General features: G+C 40.1%; 1 protein-coding gene across 4 annotated transcripts in view; it reads left to right on the forward strand.

The window, feature by feature from the left end:
* Positions 1–519: 519 nt before the first annotated feature.
* LOC134528042 (uncharacterized) overlaps positions 520–17,011 on the forward strand; it is a 30,288-nt gene continuing 13,796 nt past the window's right edge. For 2 of the 4 annotated variants that reach the window (XM_063361241.1, XM_063361240.1), the window contains exons 1-3: positions 520–726; positions 14,579–14,708; positions 16,925–16,956. In XM_063361241.1, the coding sequence (XP_063217311.1) occupies positions 655–726; positions 14,579–14,708; positions 16,925–16,956 (234 nt within the window). In that variant the 5' untranslated portion in view covers positions 520–654. The remainder of the gene's footprint in view (positions 727–14,578; positions 14,709–16,924; positions 16,957–17,011) is intronic. The other 2 variants (XM_063361242.1, XM_063361239.1) reach the window with 2 other exon arrangements.

A 17,011-nucleotide genomic window follows, 5' to 3' on the forward strand; every position in this document is an offset into this window, starting at 1 on the left:
CAAGGATAAAAATGTTCTCGCTAAGTAATCAACCAATAGGAAAGCAAACATTGGTTGAGCACACTTATGACTTTGAATTCTATCCTGAGGCCAGACGGATTCGCGAAATTTCCGGGTGTCTACCAATGAAAAACCCTCAACAAAAAAAAAAAAAAGTCAGCAACCAACGAACTGACATTCTTTTCCCGACTGCATATAGGACTGTGTAGTCTATCCCGAAGGCCATTGAACCCATGCGTTTATAACAGCTGCGGCCATTCTGCGGAGTAAGATTCGTGGACTGCAAGAGTAGCGTGACCCAGTCGCTTTCGCACTGCAGTGACGCGCACGTCTACCAATTTCGTTCTGGTTCAACTGCGAGCAATTTGGTGCCTCCCCTCCCCCCCTTTCGCTGTTCATTTGTAATGGGAGGGTCGTCGCAGCAATTGAATTGACCCGCAGCGGTGAGGGGGAGGGCGGGAAGGTCACTACCATCGGACACTGCCCATTTTCGCCCCCTCCTCCCCCCTTGTTGAGGCTCAAAGGGGGTCGGATCCCCCCCCTCCCTCGACAATCACCTTGCTAGTTTATATAAGGCGGGGACGCACCTGCACTCCGGTTAGCTGCTGGTTGGAGGTCTCGTCTGCCGTCAGGGGTCGAAGACGCGAGCCGAAGATGCGAGGAGTCGTGCTGCTGGCAGCGACGGCGGTCGTCGCCACGTTGTGCCTCGTGATCGAGGAGTCGCAGGTGGGTCCGGGGGGGTTGGCTCCCGCCCCGTTCATCACCGACGCACCTGTCACGCGCAGAGACCCCGAACAGTTCGCGATAGGCTAGAATCAAACTACTCTTACCTTCATGCTACTTCAGTAGGGACTGGAAAAATTCGCGGTTTCAATGACCTCTAGGATGGACTCCACAATCCGCTACACACTCGGGAAAATGCCACTTGTTCATTGGCTATTGACTTGTGAGACCTGTCAACTGGGATGCTTGCCATTCGATACTTTTTTGGTTGAAGGATTTTCATTGGCTCACAGTCATTAATATAAGCTGTGAGCCAATTACTGAAGAAATATGAAGGTACATGTGTTTGGATTCTAGCTTATCGCGAAATGAATCCGCGAATTTTTCCGGTCTCTATACTTCAGTGACTGGGCCACATTTTATCTGGGAGGACTCTGAGCCAAAGAAGAACCCTTGACAAAAGAACTGTCAAATCACTAGCATTCTTGTTGACAGGTCTCACAAGTTGGTGGGTGGTATTTGTCCGAGTATATGTAGAGGATTGTGGAGTCTATCCTAGAGGTCATCGAAATCGCGAATTTTTCCGATCCCTAGTTATGTGAAATGACTGTCATTTAGTTGTATAATCCCACTGACAGAGACTGGAAACATTTAGCCCATCATTTCATGATATGCTAACATTCAAATAATTTTATCTTTGTTCTGCTTCTGCCATTGGTTCATTTCTAATATGGAGGACTGTAGGCCAATTAGAGACCCTCAGTCATAGAATTATAGAATCACAGGCTATCCAGTCGAGACTACTAACAAGCCAGCAGCCAATGAACAGATGGCATTCGCCCGAGAAAGCAGAGGATTGTGGAGACTAGCCTAGAGGTAACTGAACCTGCGAATTTTTCCTGTCTCTACCCATTGATTACAAGAAGGGCCGTGTATTTATCGCGAAAATATTTCCAGAAAAGCTGTGTGTTGTAGAATTTCTGTTTCGTGGTTGGCTGGGTTTATTTCAGGTGCATGCACGCCAATCATAGCTAGGGACTGGAAACATTCGCGGTTTCAATTATCTTTAGGATAGACTCCACGATTCTCTATGTACTCGGGAAAATTACACCTGCTGATTGGTTACTGGTTAGTGAGACCTGTGAGGCTTGTGATTCGTAACTTCTTTCGTTGGACCAGAGTCATTCAGGTAAACTGTGGTCCAATATTGAAGCAGCACAAAGCTAAACTATTTGGATGCCAGCATATCGCGAAATGAAGCCGAGAATTTTTCCGGTCTCTAATCATAGCCCCATCCGGTAACTAAACCACCATCGAAATTTAAGTTACTGGTTAACCAAAAAATGCTGTTTAAGAGTTCCCTCCCCCTTCGCTGAAGGCTAAGGGGCAGGCATTGTTCGCGAAAAGATCTGAAAGGACATTAGACCGCAACATTGTATGCCTGCGCCATCGGTTTCTTTCTTGCAATTGGCGGCCGTCTGCAATAGAAGGCATTGCCTTATTTGACCAAGCCAATCGGAAGGTGTTTGCTCCGTCGCTGAATCACTGCGATTGGTGTTCCAACAGTTTTTTTTATAGAGGAGGGAAAATATTTCAATGACACCGCCTTGAGGGATGATACATGTTGGTCGGTAGTGTGGGATTTACACCCACTAAAAACCCTCCTCTCGACTTTCCCCATAGGTATTGTAGGGGAGACTGGGCCGGAACCACGATAGCATTACTTCAACCCAGTCCGTGTTGCGTCAAACGACGTCCGCTCCCGTTTCACTGGTATATTTATTCCTTGAGTATGCACCGCACGTAGGCAACGATTTCATTCCAGTTTTCTTCTCTTTGTATCATAAGGTTCACTAGGCTCGCAGGATTGAGAGTATTGCCTAGTGTTGCTCCGGTGTTAGCTCTGTGGTTTCTCCATCGTTCGCACTCGAAAAACGTGTGCTCAGTGTCATCGGTTTTGTCCGGGCAGTACTTGCACATCGGAGTGCGGCGAAGGCCCAATTTGTGCAGGTATGCGTTGAACGAGCCATGGCCTGTCAACAGTTGTGTCAGGAAGTAGTAGTAGACAGTAGGCATGTACCTGAAAGAAACTCGTCCAATCACGATACACAGATACCCTATCCAGAGCCGGACCCCCCTCCCCCCCCCCCGGGAAGGCTGCTCTCCGAAACATTACGGCCCTGCAAAGTCTAGGGCAGTCATTTGACGAGAAAAGTCTTTTCTGTTTCCTCTGGAAGATAAGAACAGCATGTCCCCGGGGTCGTGTGGCTGGAGACCGGGAGGATATTCGCAGTTTTCGCTACGGGCCGCTCGTGCGACTGGTCTTAGTTAAAGTGGAGGACCAAGCCAGTCTCCTCGGAGTAGTTGTTCGGTGAGGCAGTCCCGCGGCAGAGAAGCTGTGCAGCCAGGGCCGTAACTAGGGGGGGGGGGGGGGAAGCAGGGCATACGCCCCGGGCGCAAAGCTGTGGGGGCGCCGAAATCGCTTTCATTGTAATTCCTACTACAACTGGAAACTGGTAAAAAGTTTTTTAACTTGCATGCCAGGAATGTCTAATATGGTTTACAATATAAGCGTCTCAACACATTTAATGAACAAGTCTAGTGATTATACGGACTACTTTATGGACATAGTGGGTTCATGCATGGAAGTTACAGTAGCACAGAAACTGTTACATGTAGGTATGGAAAATGCTTAAATAGCACCATTTTTCCGTGGAAGGGCCCCCGGACCCCCCGCTTTATTGGTGTGGTATGTGCAAAAAAGAGGGGGGGGGGGGGGCATGAATCCATTAATGCTCCGGGTGCCAGAGACTCTAGTTGCGGCCCTGTGTGCAGCTGAACTACCACCGCAGTCGCGGAACCCGAGGGTCGAATGTCAGACTGGGGGCATCGAACCCCGGAGCCCGGCGGCAGTGCCAGGGAGACGGAATGCCGCCCACCTCCAGTTTTAAAGCTTTAAGGGTTCAGCTATGAGGGCGTTTCTTTTTAAAGGATGCCGTGTAGCTAAGAAGATTTGGTTAAAAATGTGGACTGTGTTTCGCCATTCAGAAATAACATTCCTTTGCACAACAGTAGCCAAGAAACAGTTTGCAACACTTCAAGAAAGATATTGTAATTTTGTACAACACAAGGCTACGGTTAGTTGTGCATATATTAAATACATTTTTTTAAAGATAATATCGAGTAACGAAAATTAGAGGATAATTTTATATTTTAATTGATATTTCATTCAAGAAAAACATTTTCAACCATGGAAAAAATAATAAAGTATTAATTATTTGGACTTTATTTTGTTTTATAATGCATAATTAATGCCAGTCAAATATAATGGTATGTCCAGCGTCTGGCTTCTGGCTGAGGTGCGTGAGGTTACCACCACCATCTGGGATTGTGACGTCACGGCGGTCATCTTAAATGACCTTTGACTTTAACCTTGACCTCGAACTTCAAAATTTGCCAAAAATCGCCAAACATTACTCAAATTTTTTAAAAGTTCGTCAAAAATCGCCAAAATTTCCCATTTTTAGGAAAAACATTTGCCCAAAAATTTCAAAATATCGGAATAAATAAAAAATTTCCCTATTTCAATGGAAAATTTCCCGTTTTGAGGGAAGATTTTCCATTTTTATTCCAGAAAACATTCAAAAATTCGAAATTCAGAATGCCTCAAAAGACGTTTGCCCTTGAAAGAACGCAAATTCCTAAAAGTGGCTTAAGAGTCCTAAAATCAAACCACCTTAATTAAGCCACTGAGATCGTAAACCGTAAACTCAAAATCTCTAATTGTTGGAAAAAATCCCCCCAATAATTATTATAAATCATGCTTACGTCACACCTGCCATCATGAATTCTAGAAACGTTGCATTTTTCGTTACGGCCGTCATCTTTAAAATCCGTAAATATGACCTGATTTAAATTAAATCATTTAAAAATTATAAAAATATTAATTACTTTTTAATATAAAAACCTCCGCCATTTGCGAAATTAACCGCCGTCTTGAAAATTCGTGATTAAAAAAAGGGGGGACAATTTTAAAATTAATGAAAAAAAATTATTAAATTTTTTTTATTTAAAAACGCACTTATGTCATGGAGTCCTTGGTTCGAACCCGGTGAGGTTTTTCGATTATAAATGGCGATGGATTCTTCCTCTACGGAAGCCACCGGCAGACTGACCTCCATCAATAATTCCAGAGCAGTTATTACTTTAGCCAGTATGACGTCATGACGGCCATCTTGTTTTGTCTGATAGATGGCGCCGCCACCATATTAATTTAATTTTTACCCGCTAGTATTCATCTATTGCCAGAAAGCTCCGCCATCTTGAAATTTGGGTGCCATCTTGAATTTATTTACTTATTAAGCTAAGAATTCGGAAAAAAAAATTCCCAAAATTTGTAAAAAAAAATCACTTGTTAATGTTCCGATTGATTCGATTATGTCATGTCCATGGTTCGATACCAGGCAGTACAGAGTTAATTAAATTGATTTATTATGTATTAAACAGTCTAAGGTTCGGAATACAATAACAAATCACGAATGTTACATTAAACAACAGGAAAAAGGAGTTAGCATACCCGCCAAGTGCCAGCCACTCATGTAGTAAGGCCCACGTGATCGTTACCTATTCGTCAACTCTTTATATTTTTCTTACCTCGTGTACAATACATGCGAAGTTAAAATTATTCACGTACGACTAGTCAAACGACCTAAATTCAAGCAAGTTAAACGCATAGTATCTTAAAAAATTCTCACGAAGCAGAGGCCGCTCGGACGAGAATCGTCTGCCGGCGCGCGGGGAGGGATTCGCAAGCTTGCAGAAGTGTCACGTGACTAACCACCTGGCCTCAACACGCGGTGTTCCCCGGCCGTGTCGCTAAACACGTATATAAGTCACTGAAATAATATCCCGGTACATGAAAAGTACTTGACGGTATCGCCTCAAAGTACGAAAAACTAAAATATATTATGGCCGCCGTGACGTCACAATCCAAGATGGCGGTCGGCACCTCACGCACTTCAGCCAGAATTCAGCCCCCGGGCATACCAATATGTAATGCTAATGTCCACAGTTAATATCTGGAAAGTTATTCAGGGAACGGTTTACGAATAACTTTAACTATAAGAGGTAAATAAGTAAATAAATTTCCGGGTAAGAAAGAAGAATCCGAAATCAGTGTTACTGCGAACACTATTTTTGTACTGCTACAGTTGTTTTCGGGTTAATAGCTACCACATCTTAGTTCTTAACGAATAAATTTACGAATTTCCACGTTAAATAAACTCTTACAAGATCCATAAACGAGCACTCTAAATGAGAATTGTTTGAAACGGATTCAATCCCGTGAAAAGGGACTGCGTATAGTTGGTGAAACCGTTCCACTAGAATCAGTGGATTCCTGTCACTGTTTCGTTAGTGGATGACACTGATTTTCCCATGAGAGTTCCGCTCTTTAATATTATGTTCATATTCCAGTTCCAATGATTTGTCAGCCAACTGTTGGCAGAATTTTCAGTTTAAAATATTTCACTGATCAAATATCACTTATTAAGATTTGGAATGAATGTTTGCTGAAATGAACAGTGAAGTAAAGGGGTCCGTGTTATTCCAAGTGAACGTCCACAGCTGCTTTTGTGCAGGTCAGTGGCGCCTCCACACTCATAACTTCCATAGAACTGAAATATAAAAAAATATATATCTGGAGAGGACAAAAAAAAATATATTTACAGACCAAACCCAAACTTTGCAGTTGGTGTTTTTTTATGTAAAAAAAAGTTTTATTTTACTAGTGCTGCTGTACTACGTGATTTTTTTTAAACTTAGGTGATTAAAAAATTAAATAAAGGATTTTGATGACTTTTCAAGGCGTCAGAAATGTAAGGTATTTGTGTTAGTGAGGCGGGATGATAATTGCGACTCTCACTGGTGCTTCTAACACGGTATCGCCTCTAAGCGCAAGGCTCTGAACTGGAGCGCAGTCTTCTCGTCGTGCGTAGGACAACTACAAGATTTGACCGGTAACCGTAACATTATACAACTAATCTGTAAGAGATGTTCACGTAAAAAAAATTATTCTGAAAACACGCGTTCTCATTGTTTTAACTCTTCTAAAAGCGGAGTTCAAAAACGAATTGCAGAAACAGAACTACTCATCCACAGTAAGCTTGTCGTGAACAGACACAGTTCGGGTATGTCGCGTGGTATTTCCTGAAGCTCTGCACACCGCATGTGTGCCCTGAATGACGGGTGTAGTTCTGCCGCTGCCCGAGAGAGGCGCTCCCGAGCCCGATCGGCTTCCGGGGGCGGAGCTTCGCCCGACCGAGCACTGACCAAGGCCCGGGGGGTTCCTGATACATGCGCCGCGCCGGTTAGAGCTTTGGCACGCTACAACTGCCGCGCGAGCCTGAACACCCAGCTTTGAATAATTTTTGTTTTATTGCCAGATGGTTGGGTTGACGGTAACGGGGGGAAAGCGGGAAGGGGGGGGGGGAGCGAATGACCAGAAGGTTTTGTGCGGTATGCAATACCTCCAAGTTAAATGGGAAGTCCAAAATATCGGGGAAAAAAGCCCCCTTGTAAGGGGCCCGCCTCGTCAGGGGTGTATGCGTGTTAGTGAGGCAAAATGATAAGCGCGACGCTCGCTGGTATTTCTAGCGCGGTATAGCCTCTAGGCGCAAGGCTCTGAACTGGCGCGCAGTCTTCTCGTTGTTCATAGGACAACTTACTGTGAAATTTGAGCGGTGATCGTAACATTATATGGCCGAGAAATGAAGATAAAGGGGCAATGAAAATCCCTTAAGTGGTTTCAAGAATTGGCACTGGTTGTTTTTACGCTTAAAAAATTACTCTGAAAACATGCGTTTTAGCCATTTTAACTCGTCTAAAAATGCAGTTTGAAAACTTAAACCGAAATCAAAAGTAGTTTTCGGGTCTCAGCGAACTCTTAAATGTTTTTCGTAAGCAGACCCCGCTCGGATATCTTGAGTAGTTTTGAAATCGCGTGGTCCTTGCTTAAGGTATCCGTGTGGGGTCTGTTTATGAAAAGAAAAAAATTAAGAATACGCTAAGGGCTGATGAGTAGTTCTGTTAGGGGTGTTTTTAGTGTACAGATTCTTGAAAGAACTCAAGGGACTTGCATTACACCTTCATCTTCATTCCTCCACCATATAGTGTTATAGTTACCTCTCAGATCTCATAGTTCCCTGCACACGGCGATAAGGACTGCGCGCCAGTTCAGAGCCTTGCGCTAACTAACACAGACATGCCACAAAATAAGATTTCGACAGCTGATTATTAGGGAGTAGAACAAATCTGCCGGTTCTTTGACAGGATGGACTCCACAGTACTCAGTGTACCGAGGTAAATGTCACCAGCCCATTGGCTGCTCGCTGAGAGATGTATTTGCTGGGATGTTTATGAATCGATACTTCTTTGGTTAAAGAGTGTCACATAGGCTCACAGTCGTCCAATTAAACTGTGCGTGAACTAATCAAAGAGGCAGCTTTAAGATATAATTATTTGAAAATGAGTCCTATTGAATTTAAAACAAATTTTGCAATATATATATATATATATATATATATATAAATAATTATTTTTTAAATTATTTTTTGAGGATAAAATCTTAAACTAAACAATGTTTTATGCAACAAATAGCTGTTAAGGTCAAAACTTCCACACCCGTAAGAAAAATACGAAGTGAATAAAACAAATGTTTCCATTTGAGTGATAGTACAGCAGTGGCTTACATTGTAAAAAGGACTTATTTTAAGGACGTGATTCCTCAATTATTTTGCTACTTAAATTTTGTATTTGCCAGAAGATTTATTATGAATCAATAATATAAATGTGGTTGATAATTCATGTATGGTTTTACCACTTTATTAAGTGCTGTAAAATGGCAATGAAAATTTATATTCATATTTGCATTAATCGATACGTCAAATCGAGTAAATTTTAATTTTTTATTAACCGTTACATACAACCTTCGTTACATTTTTATTTTATTTTATGGTCAAATTCAGGAATAAATAAAAATTTGGTTTTCCCAGAATCCGTAAATCTGTTTCCTCGGTTATATTTTTTTGATCGATTTACGAGTGAAATCATAAAATAAAGAGTTTAACAACAAAAGCCAAATAAAAAAGTTTAATTCACAAGTGTTTATCGCATGATAAGATTACATGCCCTTTGTTAATGCCAAGATTCGAATATAAACTAGCCTTCAAGTTTCTCAAAACCATTAATCAAACTGATGAAACCTATCTACAAATAAATAGTGATATATTATAAATGTAGGTATTCAAAATTATGAGGAAAAGTACGAATATATCAAAGCATTATAATTCAGGCTACTACCTCATTAAGAGCGTGGGTGGTGAATTTCGGGATACGTTTTTTGTCCATCGCTGTCGTCGATTTGACCTCGTTACCCTCCGTGACATAGCAGCGGTGACTCAAGGCAGACCCTGTCAATTTACTGCGCGTGGGCACACCAGCAGTGACTTTTCAAAGTAGGGCAGCTTCCTTCGCGAACACCCACCAGGGGCGCAACAACAAGGGGGGGGGGGCAAGGGTATTTTGCCCCCCCTCTGAAACCTTGAAGTGGGGGCAAACGGGGGCAAATAAAGAGCTGTGTAATCAATTTTTAGATAATAAAACTGCTTAAATAGCACCATTATCCACCTTGAAATACAAATTTTCCTGGGGGAGGACCCCCGGACCCCCCCGATTCAATAGGGGGATCGATGATTCTTTATAAATAGGTATATTGCCCCCCCTTTTGGAAATGTAGTTCTTGCGCCCCTGACACCCACCATAGACTAACAAACAGATAGAACCGCGCACGCAAGCCGTACTAAATAATAACAATAATAAAAACAATTTATGCATAGCACACAGGCTCAGGTAGATTTTTTACTATATACTAAGGAAATTATGATTATTTTTGTCGTTCAGCTCCTATTTTCTTCCATCACCTCTTGCATTAATGAATGGTCGTATTGATTTACAAGGTATATCTTGAAACGGAAACGATATTTATCACATAAAAGGAATGTTTTGTTTTTGTGGTTTTCGAAAATGTTTTCCTCATTTCTACCCTTTTTAGACCAATTTTGCCCATTTCGGGCACTTACAATGGCCATAACAAAACTTTTGAGATAATGATAATGTTGATGAACCTAAAAACTAGAAATTTTTCCCGAAGTCGCTCCATGATAACTACTACTATACGTAGTCTTTCATCGAAATCTATCGAACATATTATTATTTTTCAATATTGAATGGCTTATTGACCAATCCAGCTATCCTTCTGCAGGAAGCGGGCTGTAATCTCAGTGAAGACATCGTGATTTATTTTTCTCGTTACTTCCTGCGGCGCAGTGCTGATTCCTTCTGGCGAACCGCTTTCGAGAAGACATTAAATTCGATTGTGTACTGTCATAGCGGAAGTAAGAACCCAGTTAGGCGACATGTCGAGGAAAGTATTTCTTCGACTAAGGTTTAGTCTTACACAGCACGTTGATTTTTTTCGTAATTAATTTTATTTAAGGACTTTTTCTATCTCGATATCTGCCTTCTTTTATTAGTTCTACAACAAGTATTAACAACAGATATCCGTTTAGTGCAATGTCGTGGGTTATAAAAAGGCGCGCAAGTCTGCGTAATTATCGTCACTTGCACGCTTCTTTACACTCATGATACTAAACTAAGTGAATATATTTTGAAAAATATTTTTGGCAAAACTACAAAAGGCAAGGGAGGTCTTGAGTTGAAATTTTATAAATAGCCCTTAAATAAACGCAATGACAAAAATTCATAATGATGTGTGAGACCAAAACTTATGCCTAGTGAAAATGTTTTATGTTTGGAATTGGTAGCTGATGAAATGGGGTTATTTTCTATTTAAGAACATCAGAATAAGATTTAGAGTGAAAGAAACATCTTTAATATTTTCAACAGTTTTAAAAATTTCTTCTTTTCTCGACGCACACGTGGACGTCATGAAACTTGTCTCAAATACGTCCGTTGATTTCAATTTTTTTTTTTTTTGCGTTTTTTGGTGGGAATTATACATACATTTTTTTTAGGTTTTTTTTTGGGGGGGGGGGATATATACTCCCTCATTACCCCTTCCCAACCCTGTATACCCCTGAGTACCACTAGACTAACTAACCTCCTGCAAATGTTCTGTCGACAAAGTTTGTGAACAACTTCATGTGTGGTTGTTAGCTTTCGTAAAACTAACGTCACTTGATACTTTGAGATTGACAGTTGGGAAATGTGTACTTCTGGTGCCACTTTAAAAAAGTCAAAATTTTGAAGCAAGTAACACGACACAGATTTTAGGCTCGTGGCAATACTCAGGTTTCCCACACTCTTACTTCAGCCAATTTCCCTAAAATTTTCCATGTTTACCAAGTCCCGCCTAAAAAATTTCCCCCCTGTCTCATTATTATCAAAATACGTTTCAAAAACATACATAACATGCCAATTTGTAAACTCTTTTCTTGTACAATATGCAGTTCGCGCTATTTTCATTATTATAATCGCTCCTGTCTGGAAAAAAGAAAATAAATTTATTTGTTTGATAAAAATGTGAAACGATAACTAAATTATTGATTGTACTCAGCTCAAAGAATATAGATTTCTGATTCTTTTATTGATGTTGTTTGAACAGATTACTTAATGTTATTTCAAATCTGATAAAGATTAAGAGCACACAAATAATGATCAGAATACATATAGGTTTTAAGACATTACCATACTGCATAGTATCAAAAATTACTGATTAAGGCTTTTGAGACACGTTTACGATTTTCTGAGTTTTTTTTCTTGTTTTCCCAAATTCCCCTGTGTGCGGGAGACCTGAAATTCAACATAGACCTGTGTGGTGGAAGGATTCGGAACTTCGACCCTAATCAGGACGCCTGAAAATGTGCAATTAAGCACCAACCGTCCTTATAATCACAGTATCAGTTAAATTTGTCAATATTTGATGTGTAACATCTCGGTATACAGCATTTTGTGGGAGTAATGTCGTGAACGGAACGGAAATGTGTAACCACGGTGCTGCCATCTGTGGCGGATGGCACGAACCAAAGTTCACAGAGACAAAGCGAAACTTTATTTGTATAAACTGTTTATTGCATTTTAACAATATGGGCAGTATTTTAGTAAAATTCCTGGTCGAAAATCAGGTCTAAAGCCAGGGTTTAGTACTTTTTTCAAGTCTTTTTCGCTTTTATCGGAGCCGTTTCAATATATAGTTTTAAATTTCTGTCTGCTAATTAAATTATTAAATAGGCGACGTAGCTGCTCCGGCAACAAATTCTATCGGCGGGTGCGGAAACCATGTGTGATTCACTTAAAGAAAAGTAGGTAGTTGAAAACATAGTTTGGGTATATATTTATCACGCTCTCCATTATTTTATAGAATGCTAAGTTCAATTCAGTGTCCGGGTTTCGTATTATAAGTGAATTTGAAACATGAGAACACAAGATATTTGCCTGTTACCGAGGTTAGATGTTACACATCTCTGGCGAGTACTGAAAGGCTCGCTCACGTGTTTTTTTCCTCTTACATGCGTGTTTGTCGAGTCTCAGAGCCGCAGGTGGCTATGTGAATGCAGTAGGTTTGAACGTTTCTTATCGTGGGGGTTGGAGACGGTTTAAAGGCGGTGCAATGAGCCGGAGCAGCAACGGAGTGACTAGCGGGAAGAATCGGGAGCAACCGGAGAAAAACCCACGGGTGCGCACCAACGCCCGCCGTGTCTTCCACTTGTGGATCGGATGAACGCATGTTTTTGCGCAGCTGTAAGTCGAACCAGGATCACCTGGGTGGGAGGCGAGCAGCAACGGCGTTAGACCTAGCAGTCGCCCTTGCAAAATTTTAAAACACACGCTCTTTCGAACTACAAAACTTAACCTGTAACTTAAACATCGACGATGGTTTTGCTAATTTATTTTTTGATAGTTCGATATTTTTTCTTAATAAATTATTCACAGGTAAGTTTCATAGATGCTTAAAATCAAATTTCCGGTTGAATAGCGTCATTATACGTGGCGACAAAATCTTTGCATTTTTTCTTTTCTGATGCGAAATCATGAAATGAAATACATAGCACATGTAAGTTACAAGATAGTTAAAATTCAATTTTACTTTTCTCATTAATGTCACAAAAAAACAGCTCCGGCGGGAGGTTCGGGGCGATCGCCCGGCTTGCCCTGCCCTGGAGCCGTCCCTTCAGGCGCGGGCCCCCAGCATGTCTCCCGGCCACTGGAGTCCTCGAGTTTGTTTCACTCGGAGTCTGCCGGGGCGCCCTTGCACGACTTACCCGCCGGCAACAGCACGGCTGATGGTCGGTTCACTCGAGGGGGCAAGACGCTCTGCCCTCGATGCTCCTCCTCTAGAGGAACAGTTGCGAGGGCAAGTCATCTGCTGGTTTTGTTTCGGCGAAACAAGTAACTTATGTATCAAGTCACAAATGATGATGATGATGTTGGCACATTTCAAACCTCTGTCGTTCGCCCGGAGTGTATCGGAGCAAGGTGGTTAGCTCGCCCGCGCAGCAGCGTCGAAGAGCAGGTTGCCTACCGCAGCAGGCACTCGTACCTCTGCGTCAGTCGGTGATTGCCGTATGTCCATAAAATAATGTCCCAGTTTCAATTGTATATTCTAACATTTTAAATTAAACTATTCACAACAAATCCCACATCGAATTGAAGGTAAACTAACCTTGTTTTTTTCTTAAAAATGTTCAATATGTGAAACTTTAGTTGTATGTCAAACTTCCAACCTAAAGTTCAATTCTTCCCACAATTTGGAATTCTGTGTCTCAACCTTCGCGAAGCATTAGGTAGCCCTGGAACGTTGACACGATTTTTTATAAAGCCTCAAAAGAAAATAAATTTGATGGCATTATGTCAGGTGAACGTGGAGGCGAGCGAAGAACCGTTTTGTCACGACCATTATGACCAATCCAACGGCCAGGGACGTCGACACACACAGAAAAAGAGAGAGAGAGAGAGAAAGAGAGTATAAAATTATGTTGGTAATTATTTTTATAAGTACTACATTCAATCATATATTTATTTTCAGCACACTTAGGTTACCTTTATAATTTTATTGGGTATGTTTATAGACACTGAAAAAAAAGTTTTCAATTTTACATTTGTGCCATTTGGTAACACAATTATTACCATTTCGTTGTCATAATTTTTTTTTCTCGCTTTTGAACTAATTTAACAGATTGTGAATTGTTTTAAATGTTTTTTTTTTTTTTTGGTTTGTTGTCTCATATTTCTCTTTTTTTCCCCCCAAAAAAATCATGCTTCTTGCAAATGTCCCTATATTCTGTATTACGAACATCCCACAACATTAGCCTTGCTTCATAATCCTTTACATCACTGCTTGGCCCTCCCTTACTTCTCTTTGCACACACAAAAAATGATCACGAATTGCTTGACACTTATCTCAAAAGTTGAAAGCCCTTGAACTGAAGCTAATATTATCTGCCTTCATGATATGTTTACACATGATAACAAATTCCATGCAGTAAGTTATTTGATATATTATGGAATGAATTTCAACCACTCAGTAATCAAGAAGCATTTACATTTGAGAGTAAAAAAGAGTTTTCTATCGGACACTAGGTCTCATGTATGGTCAGTGTTTACACCCGAGACAAGAAAGTAGCGCAAGGTATTACATCGCAATACTCACATTTGCATGCGACATTTAAAGTCAGTCACGTTTACATTGGTGGTAATAAAGTGTCAGATAGATATTGCGTGATATGAATGTCCAGTGTAAAACCTTAATGGTCGTGCATGAGCGTTGTGTGTGCAACAGGCCAGTCCGAGCCAGCGAAAGCGGCCGGAGCCCACGGCGGCCCCCAAGATGGCCGCCGCCACGGCGCTGCCCGCCGACGAGCAGCAAAGCAGCTCCAGCGAGGAGGACGACGACTCCACCAGCGAGGAAGGTGCTGCAAGATTCGTTGGCCTGATCAGCCAAACGAGTAAACTAACGCTGGGTTTATAAACTACGAAAGGGTCGCAGTGTCGCAGCACACAACCAACGCCAGAAAATTATTGTCATTTATACATAACGATTATACAACACCGGAAAAGAATTTAACATTGTGGCTTCTATGTACGTAATATCTGCGTCTTTAAAAGTTTTCAGAACATGGAAGCCGAAACACAAGAAGTTGAAAGTTGGTTGATGTTTGCGTTCCATTTTTGCTCCATGCATAGTATTGTTGTTGAGAACTTTTTGTCTGTTTTTTTTTTTTTTTTTTTTTGCATTCTTGCGTCATTTATAAATACGTTCTATGCACACATCCTGAGTTACTCGCCCCAATTTTGTAATTTTAAAAATTAATTTTTACAGGTCTGCGTGATTATTGTATGTTTAGGGTTAGCCAAGTTAATACATTTAAATTATATTATTTTACTTCCCCAAAGCAAAATTTCGAAGTTGTACTAATGCTGATTTCTCAGGCATGTAACTAAAGGTGTGTGTATCGTTTGATACCCTCCGAAAACCTCTTTGAACAATGCTGCTTAAATCTGAAGACCCAGCTGTTGGTGGGTTTAGGGTTTTGCGTGTTGAATAGGTACTGTTCAGATGCAGTTCACCAATTTACCACAATATCGCTTTCAAAATAAAATTGCACCTAGCATTGCAAAGAGAAGAATATTATTTTACCGGAAAAAGTACAAAAGTTAGTGAGGTCCTAAGTTTTTTCTGTTTTTGACGTGACGTCTAATAAATCGATGGACGCCGGCTGCACGCACGAAAAAGTGTCCCGTTACGCTCATTGTACGCTTGCGCCACATCTATCTCTATTCCACTCGATTGGAACAACCATCGATTTGACTTTTTCGAGGCACATTAAACTTGAAACACTCCCATTAGTTTCCTACTTTTCCTATCATCGTCCTATCCTTAACAGAATAACACAGATTGGAAGAAGTTAAATAGCAAACATGTATAAAAGTTATAGTTAAAACAATCTCTTCGTTAAAGTAATAAACATATTTGAATTAATGAGTGCAAATAAAAGTAAATTTATCAATTAAATTATAATTTCATTTCACTCCTTCTTTGTATCTATACAAAATAGTGATAATTCAATAAAATTATTTAATTTTATTCATAAAAGTATGCAATCATTTCATCAATGTTTTGTTATGACGTTGTCACGTTAAACTATCATCCGTAAACCAACTTACAGACAACCAATTTTTTTTTAGTTAAAAATATCAAAATACAAATATACAGTAACTACTGGTGCATTTTCTCTTATAGGATTTTCTTCTTCACAATATACAGCACAGTTTTTGGTTGACAGCGATATCGTGGAAAATGACTTAATCAAACCTAAAATATTTTACTTATCACCTAGACAAAAAATGCTATCCTGGCACAAGGCCAGGTCTCCAGACAGAACTGTTAATTGTGTTTAACACAGGAGATATTTCAGTTACCATGTTTAGAGTGGACATGAAGATTGTCATTCTGAGACGTTAATAATATTGAAAAAAATATATATATGGTGGAGTTGCAAGGTTTGCAAAGAAAAAAAAAACTAAAATATTAGTTTTTGGTCTACTGAAAATTTAAAAAACCTAAAATACTTTACACCAAATTTAGAAAAACATTATTCAATTTAATCCTAGTCGCAGGATTTTTAATTTCTCCCTAGAAAGTTGAAATGAATTTTCTCAAATTTGGTTTAAGTACTTAAAAAAAAAAAAAAAAAAAAAAAAAAAATGGTTTTGGTTTCACAACTTATCCACAAAGTTATCGCCCAAGTCTGGGTTTTGCTACGGACACTCTGCATGGTGTATTCAATTACCTAATAATTGCTTTTTTTCAATATAAATAAGGTTCTTTGCAATAAAGCTATTAAATACCATGCATATTAAAGAGATAACAGTCATTTCGAAGAATGTTGAGAACATAGTTGAGGATAACAATCAAGAACATAAATAAACAGCAGAAATGCACTATTTATGACAGATTTATTACCAATGCCACAAAGCTCATCAGATATTCGAAAAAATATGTTAGCTCAAAAGGAAACTCTTTGTATGAATGTAATATTTTTTTCCAACCTAAAGCCCAATGCATTTGAACCGAAGCTTTCTTATATTTTTAATTTTCCAACATCTAAAATTCCTTTTGTTTCAGGAGATGATGAAGACCTGAAAATTGAAGGAAAGGTAAGAGTGGTCATTACGTAAATTAACGTTGTGCAGGTTTTTTATAAGTAAGTTT

Source organism: Bacillus rossius, chromosome 1 (assembly GCF_032445375.1).
Source record: "Bacillus rossius redtenbacheri isolate Brsri chromosome 1, Brsri_v3, whole genome shotgun sequence".
Lineage (NCBI taxonomy): Eukaryota > Metazoa > Arthropoda > Insecta > Phasmatodea > Bacillidae > Bacillus > Bacillus rossius.